This window comes from Macrobrachium rosenbergii, chromosome 1 (genome assembly GCF_040412425.1).
Source record: "Macrobrachium rosenbergii isolate ZJJX-2024 chromosome 1, ASM4041242v1, whole genome shotgun sequence".
Taxonomy (NCBI): Eukaryota; Metazoa; Arthropoda; class Malacostraca; order Decapoda; family Palaemonidae; genus Macrobrachium; species Macrobrachium rosenbergii.
In genome coordinates, this window is record NC_089741.1 from 44,196,146 (window position 1) to 44,206,857 (window position 10,712).

At 39.3% G+C, this 10,712-nt stretch overlaps 1 protein-coding gene across 13 annotated transcripts in view; it reads left to right on the forward strand.

The window, feature by feature from the left end:
- Nt5b (5' nucleotidase B) overlaps positions 1 to 10,712 on the forward strand; it is a 163,202-nt gene that overhangs the window by 126,089 nt on the left and 26,401 nt on the right. The window contains exon 1 of one of the 13 annotated variants that reach the window (XM_067090862.1): positions 960 to 1,603. The exons of 11 other annotated variants lie outside the window; for them this stretch is intronic. In XM_067090862.1, the coding sequence (XP_066946963.1) occupies positions 1,368 to 1,603 (236 nt within the window). In that variant the 5' untranslated portion in view covers positions 960 to 1,367. Of the gene's footprint in view, positions 1 to 959; positions 1,604 to 10,712 lie in introns of those variants that run through there. One more of the 13 variants, XM_067090918.1, reaches the window with a different exon arrangement.

Here is a 10,712-nt window from a genome sequence, read left to right on the forward strand (position 1 = left end):
TTATCGGAGAAAGTCTTAGAGAGAGAGAGAGAGAGAGAGAGAGAGAGAGAGAGAGAGAAGAGAGGCTGCTGGACAGTTGCGACTATTTCATGGTAGGAGCTGTCTCTGTGTAAGCACCGATTCAGTTTTTATAGGTCTACTGTAGTGTCTCGGAGTATTTTTATAGCTGTTCACGTGTACTACGAGTGGACAGAGAACATGACGGATTAAGTTTTTAGTATAGTATATAAGCTGAGAGAGAGAGAGAGAGAGAGAGAGAGAGAGAGAGAGAGAACCCGATAGTACCACAGCAGGATTTGTAAATTGTGTGCAGGAAAATGAAAACCGTTCTGAAACGCAATACGAGAACTATTTCAATAGCTATATCAGAAAGGTCATGTGCCTAGAGACACGTTCAGAGAAAAGTACCCCTGATGTTTGAAGGTCCACCTCCAGAATTTAATGATATCATGAGGTATTTTAAAAGCAGTCTTAAAAACAGCTGTCTCTTGGTCTAAGGGTCACAGCGAAGCTCCAAGAACAATTATTCTTGATCTCGAAGGTCATATGTTATCCCAGATCAAAATAACTGGGTTCAACGATTTGGAAATCTCTATTGGCAAAAATTTTTTTCACGAGTTACTAAGGATGCAACGCGCGCGCGCATCTCCCCCCTCCCTACTCCTCCTCTTCCTCCTCCCCCTCCTCTTCCCTCACCAGCTGTCCCCACGCAATCGCCAACGTGAACGGGAGAAAATGACTATCGGGCAACTCTTTATCATTGACGTTTATCCCGTATTAATGTTGCTTGAGTATATCTTTTTTAGTATTTAATGTGATTAATTTCCTGTGCATTTGATGATTTAAATCCACATATTCATCACATTTACTTTTCGCCCGATGAAATGGAGGACAGAAATCGGATGTACATTGGCAAATGTTGGCATTTGATATCATGGATTCCGTCGGGAGGGAAGGGAGGGGGTATTGTGGAGGGAGAAGTCTAGACGGGGCGTATATAAAGTATGGCGGTCCCTTGGTGACGTTTAGTTGAACTTCGCAAGGTTTAATAGTAACAGTGTAAGAGTTTGCGCGTCTCTCCTCTTACTGGCGCCCATCCAAATATTGCAGTTTTATGCCTTTTTCGCTGCTGGTTTTTTTAGCCTTACCGAATGTGGCATGGAGTAACCATTCCAAACTGAACGGCAATATTTTTCCTGAATTACTACCGTCCCTTTTCCCTCAATCCGTCGAAAAATAGGCAAATTTTCGCTCAGACTTTCGAGGTTTCGGGGGCACCCTGTCACTTTTAAGAGGTTATATCAAGTCGAGTTTTATCAAGTCGCCTCTCGAACGTCGAACATCGGAGAGTGCTCGTCGATAGGTCTATGATGAACGGTCACCATAGCCTCGACATCATCGAAAGCGGCCGTGTTCTCCAGAACGGGCACTTCCACCACGACGGCGGAGAGGCTTACGTGGACGTCAGCCCCGTGACCAACGGGCATCGCTGGGGGCATAGGCCTAGGCAGGTGTCGGAGACGAGCGAGATCGAGGACATCAACGCTTTCGTAGCAGACACGCAGGTTCCCGTCATGCCTCACAAGAGGACCATCGGACACAGGTATTACAAGAGTGTAACCTAGGCCGATAATTTATATGTTCTATGTACGATCTTTTGTATAGGCCAAAATCGCGACACACATTACACATCATAATACACACACACACATATGCCATATATATATATATATATATATATATATATATATATATATATATATGGATTTTTTCACAGTAAGCCTTTAGGGATTAGATTTCCAGTCCCAGTCAGCTTGACCTGCTTTGACCCAGGTGCCCATTCACAGCTGGGCTGGGGCAGGTGGGCATGAGGCCAGAATTTGAATCTTGGACCTTGAGCGTGCTTTATCTCTGAGCAAAGTCGCCTGTATATATATATGCATGTATATATATGGATATATTATATAATATATATATATATATATATATATATATATACGTATATATATATATATATATATACGTGTATATATATAATATATATATGTGTGTGTATGTGTGTGTACGCATGTACATAAACATATATACACCTGCAGAGAACGTTTACGTAAAGACCATAAATAATTATCTATGATTAATCTATTTTATGTAATCGGTGATCCCTCTATCAATACGAATGATCTAGTTGCCTCATATATTCCCGTCTTAGGCAAGCAAATAAACAGGCAAATAGGTAAATAAGTTACCCATACAAGTAGGTAAATAAATTATCATCAATATGATATATATATATATATATAATATGTAGATATATATATATATATATATATATATATATATATATATATAGGTAAATACTTTACCCATATGATAATCTCCATTCTCGTTTGTTCTCAACCATCGATATTTTCTCACTCTCTCGTTCTGCCTGGAGTTCACCTTTAATAGGTAAAGCCTGAGTTTGTGTGTGTGTGTGTGTGGGAGGGAGAGGGGTTAGAGGGATAGCTGGTGGTTGGGAGGTATAGTCTAGGGCTCTTTATATGAAAGGTTACGTTTTAGCGAGGCTTCTCTGTGTGTACGTGTGGGTGTGGGTGTGGGGTTGGTTTCGAATGAATGGCGAATAGGGTGTTTGTAGGTTGTGGATATATTCTCTCTCTCTCTCTCTCTCTCTCTCTCTCTCTCTCTCTCTCTCTCTCTCTCTCTCTGTCCTTTACTGCATAATTCTGGTTGGATTTTTTGTGTGTGTGTCTCACATGTTTGGCTCTTGAACAATTTTCTCTCTCTCTCTCTCTCTCTCTCTCTCTCTCTCTCTCTCTCGAACACACACACACACACACAGTCAGACTTAATCAAGACGTAACGGTTTTTTTTTGCATTCAAATATGTTAATTTCAACGAGAGCAACTTGTTAAAATTAACATATCTGGTAAACAAAATCAAGAGAGGCAATTGTTTTAAAAGCAAGGAAATCATGTTGAATTGCTTCATGAACTGGCGTCACACGAACATAGGTTATCACCTCTGAAAACGAACAAAATGCCGTTGTCAGCAGTAACAGCGGCACTGCTGACCATCAGCTGACTGGAATTGGCTGCTGTGATGATGATAACTTGACATGAGCGCTGTCAGCTGGTAGCTTTCTTAATCAAGGTTTTTTTTATCAGCTGTGGCTGTGACGGGGATCTGGATATTTTTATGAACTTCATTTATTTATTGGGTTAGGTTTTATTTGTACACAGCATAATAGGCGGTGGTATTCGGAATCATGTAGCGCCATTGTTTTCGTAAGTGGCGAATGAAGTACTTGATAGTTATTAGACTCTGTTGGGTCACAATCAGCTTGGAGAAGGGTATGAGGCCAGTCAATCCCACTCCAAAAAGTATTGTAGATATATACATATAAATATATGCATATATAATATATATATATATATACATATACAGTATATATATAAATATATATATATATATATATATATATATATATATATATATTTAACGTATGCACACTTGTACATTGAGTCAAAATACTTACGACACATTTGCAGTAAGAGTTTATGCTGAGACCATTACACAGGCAGCTTAATGCCTCTATCTAGCCCAAACCGGAAGATGAACGACGACGCGAAAACGTGTACAGAGAAGATTAAAACAAATTACATGGAACTAGGCCTAAGAAAATGAAGAGATTTCACATGCATAATTGTTATTAAAGAAAATACTTATAAATCGTGACTGTGTTAGCATTTAGATTTTAGAGTATTGTATTTTTTTTCATATACGAGTATTATATTTTTTCATGATCTCTGGTGAGAATCCACATCTGTGATATGCTTTCCTCAGCAAATTTGCTCCAGTGCCATTGTGATAGAAAATTATGGTTTCCAGTCGCAACGTTTCCATTGTCTGAACATGAAAGAATAGAGAGAGAGAGAGAGAGAGAGAGAGAGAGAGAGAGAGGAGAGAGAAGGGGTGGGGGAAGGGTTTCTAGAAAAATCAGAACTACAATAGCAGATTTTTAATTTCGTTGTACAAATATGAATTTTATTCCCAGAGAGAGAGAGAGAGAGAGAGAGAGAGAGAGAGAGAGAGAGAGAGAGAGAGAGAGAGAGAGAGAGAGAGAATTTCTAGAAAAAAAATAGTTACACAACAGATTTTTAATTTCGTAGTACAAATATATATTTTGTTCCCAGAGAGAGAGAGAGAGAGAGAGAGAGAGAGAGAGAGAGAGAGAGAGAGAGAGAGGGGGGGTTAGTAGAAAAAATAAAGCTACATAGAGCAAATTTTTAATTTCTTAGAGAGAGAGAGAGAGAGAGAGAGAGAGAGAGAGAGAGAGAGAGAGAGAGAGAAAGGGGGTGTGTGTTGATTCTGCTAACAGCCTCTGCAGCTCCTTCCACGTTTTGGGTTTCGGCAGGTCAGCTTTAAGAAGCACCCCCCCTCTCCCCCCATCCCCCTCCCCCTCCCCCATTTCTAAAAATGGCCCGGCCATCGCAGTTGACATGCATTTTCTTGTGGTATTTTTGCTGTCGGTTGCGATTCTTTCGCTGATTTTTCGGAGCCCCTTCCTCCCTCATACAATAATCTCTGGATAAATCTGTTTTGACTCCCTCTGGGATATATCGTGCCCCCTGTGTCTGCTTGTCGGGCCGTTGACCTAGATTGGATTGCTAAATTTAGACCAGCATCTCTCTCTCTCTCTCTCTCTCTCTCTCTCTCTCTCTCTCTCTCTCTGGTGAAATGTGGCGGCAGTAACCCGTAGATTTTGACCTTGTCCGTCCGTTCTTCGAGTTTGGTGACGCCTAAAATCCCTACGCCTTTCCTTTGTTTGCTAAGAAATTCACAATCTCGTGAAAAACAGTTGTGTAATAGAAATCCACAGTTATGTAGTAAATTGTATCTTTTACATAGTAATACAATCTACGAGATAATTGTGGATTTTTATTGCATTTCGTTTGTTTTCATATCAAAATACAAAGCTTTGCCTTTTGGCCAGATGTTCTCTGTGGAATTTTCAAGAAGAATGCCCAGAAAATGTATGTTGAGTGTTTTTATTCATTTGTACATCAAGTGTATCTGAGGTTTAAGATGCCCTTCTGTGTCTTACTCAGATGCGAGGTAATCATGAATCTCTTTGCATATTTATACTGTTTACATTTTTGTTTCTATATCTTCAAGAAATGGTCCAAGTTGCAAAATTATTCAAGTTCCAGCAGTCAAATTATTTTTTAAAACAGTGATATTCAACAGCTGACTTTTTTATATATTTTAATTGGGTGTATATTATCGTGCAATTACTTGCAAGCTTGAAATGTTGATACTAGCTAAAGGAGATATTCAAAATTAACTTGTTTGCTGAGGAAACTAAAGAATCATATTTTATCTTGTTTAAATTTAATTGTGAAGAAATTACTCTCTTGGTTTTTAAATGAAGACCATAAGAATTACTTGGCACATGATACAAATTTAAGAACTTCAAAGAAGCTGTCAAGGTGTATATATATATCTCTGATCTTTTCGAATTAAGGAGTAATTATTCACAATCCGCAACAAATATGACCCTGTCTTCATTGTTCACGTCTTGGAGGTCAAAAATCCTGAACAGCCAACAGGTGACCTTTATACCCTCTGAATCAGTGGTTCTCAAATTTGTTGGTATCGTTACCTACCCCGGGGGCAGTGGTGTGATAGATCACCCTTACCCCTACCCCGTTCCTCTTCAGCCGTATGAACTTATAATATAAAGGAAATAAAAATATTGGAATGCTTAATTTCTAATGGCATTCTTATTTTCTTTCGGGATTGAAGATAACGAATGTTGGGTGTCAAACTTGCGTAATTATGATAAGAATTTTTCTATTTTTTTCATTTATCTATTCATTTATTATTTTTTAATTTATAAATTTGCCACATTTTACTCCAAAGAACTATTAATTTTAGAAAATGCCTCGTTACCCCCCCAGAAACAGCTTCATTGCCCTCAAGTTTGAGGACCACTGTTCTAGATGGTAATGCCATCCAGATTTTGACACACGCGGACTCGTTTTCAGAAACAAATTGTAGTAGTTCGTTAAACTTATGTCCGTGCGAGCGCGCGAGCGCGATTCTTGTATACCTTCCACCCCTAAGTAAACAGCGGATATGAAAATACACTTTGATGAAGGCACTTTTTTTGTTTGTTTAATCTGTGGCGTCCAAGAGTATGTATGTCTTTGTTTAAATTTTCCCCTGTTGTTTACGCAAGTTTAGCACATATCTTTCATATACCAAAAAAAAATGTTTCTTACAAGAAACTTAAAGAGTTCTATTGATTTTAAATGTTTTTTGTGTGTGTTGTAAGGCGTAGGTCTGTCATTTTTATTATAAATGCTCATTTGCCATACTCTCTTATCTGATGTTGTTTATTGGTTGTATATCGTTGTATGTCAGTTGTATATTTGGTGTATCATTTTCCTAGGTAATGTTTTTACGAATAACTTGAACTTTCAGTGACCGATCTTTTGTACAGTATTACAGAAAATAATTTCAAACCACGGGAGATATAGGTAACTTTTGCCATTGCCTGAAAATAACCTTTCAAACCACGGAGATATAGGCCTAGGTATAGGTCTGTCATTAACCGAAAATAACCTTTCAAACCACGGAGATATAGGCCTAGGTATAGGTCTGTCATTGACAGAAAATAACCTTTCAAACCACGGAGATATAGGCCTAGGTATAGGTCTGTCATTGACAGAAAATAACTTCAAACCACGGAGATATAGGCCTAGGTATAGGTCTGTCATTGACAGAAAATAACCTTTCAAACCACGGAGATATAGGCTGTAGGTATAGGTCTGTATAGGTCTGTCACTGACAGAAAATAACCTTTCAAACCACGGAGATATAGGCCTAGGTATAGGTCTGTCATTGACAGAAAATAACTTCAAACCACGGAGATATAGGCCTAGGTATAGGTCTGTCATTGACAGAAAATAACCTTTCAAACCACGGAGATATAGGCCTAGGTATAGGTCTGTCACTGACAGAAAATAACCTTTCAAACCACGGAGATATAGGCCTTGGTATAGGTCTGTCACTGACAGAAAATAACCTTTCAAACCACGGAGATATAGGCCTAGGTATAGGGCTGTCATTGACAGAAAATAACCTTTCAAACCATGGAGATATAGGCCTAGGTATAGGTCTGTCATTGACAGAAAATAACCTTTCAAACCACGGAGATATAGGCCTAGGTATAGGTCTGTCATTGACAGAAAATAACCTTTCAAACCACGGAGATATAGGCCTAGGTATAGGTCTGTCATTGACAGAAAATAACTTCAAACCACGGAGATATAGGCCTAGGTATAGGTCTGTCATTGACAGAAAATAACCTTTTAAACCACGGAGATATAGGCCTAAGTATTGGTCTTGTAAACAACGGAGTCAGACTCTTTATTTATTCTTGCTTGTGTCGTAAGGAGTAGATAAACAAAGTGTACACCCACCACATACCGAGGGAGTATTTTCTCAATACTTTCTACATTTTTTTTGCCCTCGTTTTGCGTGCTTGCTTGCTCCAAGGACGTCCACGCACATTTCTTCCCAGAGAGGGTCGCAGAGTAAAACCTGTGTGACCTGGAGCACGAATGTTGACTCTCGTCTGTTACAGCAGTTAATTAGATTGTTAGATAAACATTAAACACTGGTGTGATAACAGCTAAGATTATCTATGATGGAAGTGCATTTTTTTACCTGAGATGACGGTGCATTTTTCCAAATGTGGTGCAAGTGATTTTTTCTTACTGTGATGTAAGTGCATATTTTAAATATACCGAAAATGCATTTATAAACGGCTCAAAGTGCATTTTTTTAACTGTTCTGAAAGTGCATTTTTAAACTGCTGAAAGTGCATTTTTTTAACTATTCTAAAAGTGCATTTTTAACTATGATGAAAATTTTTACTGCTGAAAGTGTATTTTTTTACTTGCTGAAAGTGCAATTTTTAAAATGTGATTAGGAAAGAAAATTTCGTTGAAAAAGTTTGCCCTTGTTTTGAATATCATCAATCGCTTTGAATACTCGTTTGATTCCACCTATGACGAAGAAGAATATCTCTAAAACTCTCTTTGAGGATCATCAATCTCGTTTGGTTTCCTCTCTCTCTCTCTCTCTCTCTCTCTCTCTCTCTCTCAAGCTACATATGGCTCTGAAGAAATGACTTTGTTAATTTACGGCAGGTACTTGATGGTATCATACCAGGTCACAGTAATTAACGATCGCATATTAATTCTTTGATGCCCAGCCAAAGGTAATTATGTCTCAGAAGAAATGATGGCTAGGTCGTAGACAGGTTCCATATGGAGATAGGCGTCGCAGTATACAAGGTCACCAGGCACCGGCTGATGTCACTGATGGATGAATGGATCTCTCTCTCTCTCTCTCTCTCTCTCTCTCTCTCTCTCTCTCTCTGTTGATGTCACAGACACGGATGTATGTATGGCTGTTACAATATCATCACAGAGATAAAAGGAAATTGGGTTATGTGTGGAAATGGGTTGGATTTCTCTCTCTCTCTCTCTCTCTCTCTCTCTCTCTCTCTCTCTCTCTCTCTCTCTCTCTCTCTCTCCGGCTAATGTCACTGATGGATGGGCGGGTAATTATATGTTCATCAGTGGGTAGAAAGGATTTTGCGTTATGCCTGTAAATATTATATATATATATTATATATAATACATTATATATATATACAGTATATATATATATATATATATATATATATATATATATATATATATATATATATATATATATATATATATATATATATATTCCTCTTGATTTTAAGATTAACAACTAAAACACCACCTTGAGAAATAAACAAACCACATTATTCCGCTGGCATGCCCAAGGTCAATCTCCCCGACACCACCTCCTCCTCCTCCTCCTCCTCCTCCTCCTCCTCCTCCTCCTCCCCCCCTGTGACTTCGAGATTCATTGCCGAGGACCAGGCCCTGGCACTTGAAGGAGGAGGTATTTTGCAGGCAAGGTTAAAAAAATACAGGGGAATTCTCTTCAGGAGAATGTAGGTTGGGGTTGTCTCAATGATGCCCATCTTAGAATCTCTTCAGAAACTCTTCGTATTAGTGCACCGTGATTTTGGGCGAGTAGCCAGCACAGAGTGGTTTAGCGTGCGGGCAGGTGTATTTGTGTGTGTGTGTACGTGAGTTTTTTTTTTTTTTTACGTGCGTGCGTGCGCGTCTGTGTTGTATTGCGTAGTGGTGTGTGCGTGTCTGTCTAGCAAGAGTTGGCTCCCGGTTGTTTTTTCCACGCGGTAGTAACGAGGGGGAAATTTTCTTCTCTCTCTCTCTCTCTCCTTGTTGTAGTATGTATATATTAAAGGAAATTATCTGTGTTATAGCTGACGTATTGTAAGCGTTGTTCGAGGAACTGAAGTGATTTAGAATTAGTGGAAATTCCTGTACGCCGAAGCAAAGAAGTTGCAGCCTGTGTTTCCAGGGTGAATGTGGATCGATAAAGAGAGAGAGAGAGAGAGAGAGAGAGAGAGAGAGAGAGAGAGAGAGAGAGAGAGAGAGAGAGAGAGAGTCATTTCCTGTTCTGTCTGAGGAAGGAAAGTGAAGGAAAACTTTAGGAAAGCTCCTGTGGTATGTGAGAGAGAGAGAGAGAGAGAGAGAGAGAGAGAGAGAGAGAGAGAGAGAGAGAGAGAGGCGCCTTTGGCACTTCCGAGCAGCATCAACACCTTGGTGACTTGAAATTTCCAATCAATATCTTCACCTCCCACACTTCCGCCTCCTACCCATCCTCTTTTGGTGTGGCTGCAGTTTCCTCATCCTTATGCTAATCCTCCTCTTTCATCCCTCCTCTTCCTCCTCCTCCTCCTCCTCCTCCTCCTCCTCCTCCTCCTCCTCCTCCTCCTCCTCCTCCTCCTCCTCCTCCTCCTCCTCCTCCTCTATTCTCGGAAGTACTGAGGCGACGCAAAGCCATCGGCTTGTGACAAGAAGCGTTTTGTGGTATTTATATTCGGTTGCTATGGCTCTCTCTCTCTCTCTCTCTCTCTCTCTCTCTCTCTCTCTCTCTCTCTCTCTCTCTCTCCTGCTGGCTTCACTAAGAAAAATGTATAGGTCATAAACTAGCTCTCTCTCTCTCTCTCTCTCTCTCTCTCTCTCTCTCTCTCTCTCTCTCTCTCTCTCTGACTTCACTAAGACTAAGAAAGATGGATGGGTCATAAACACACACACACACACTCTCTCTCTCTCTCTTGCTGACTTCACTAAGAAAGATGGATAGGACATAAACACTCTCTCTCTCTCTCTCTCTCTCTCTCTCTCTCTCTCTCTCTCTCTCTCTCTCTCATATGCGTACTGAATATTGTTTTTATGCTAACATTACCAGGCTGTGGACGTTATGCTTGAGTGATTTCCTTTTAAAGATCCTAAAGTAAAAAGAAAATAGATCCGTTGACAACTGAAATTTCCAGATGAAAGCAGAATTCATTTATAAACAAAGTTACAACCGTGTCATCATACTTTTGGTTGTGATTCTTTATTAAAAAACATACTAGAATAACATGATGCATTAAATGAAAAAACAGAAAATCATAACATTGGTAACGTATATATTTTACAGAAGGAAATTAAAACCTAAAAGTATAACGTGATTTATAAAATGAAAACGAAAATCATAGCATTAGCAACGATTATATTTTACAAAGA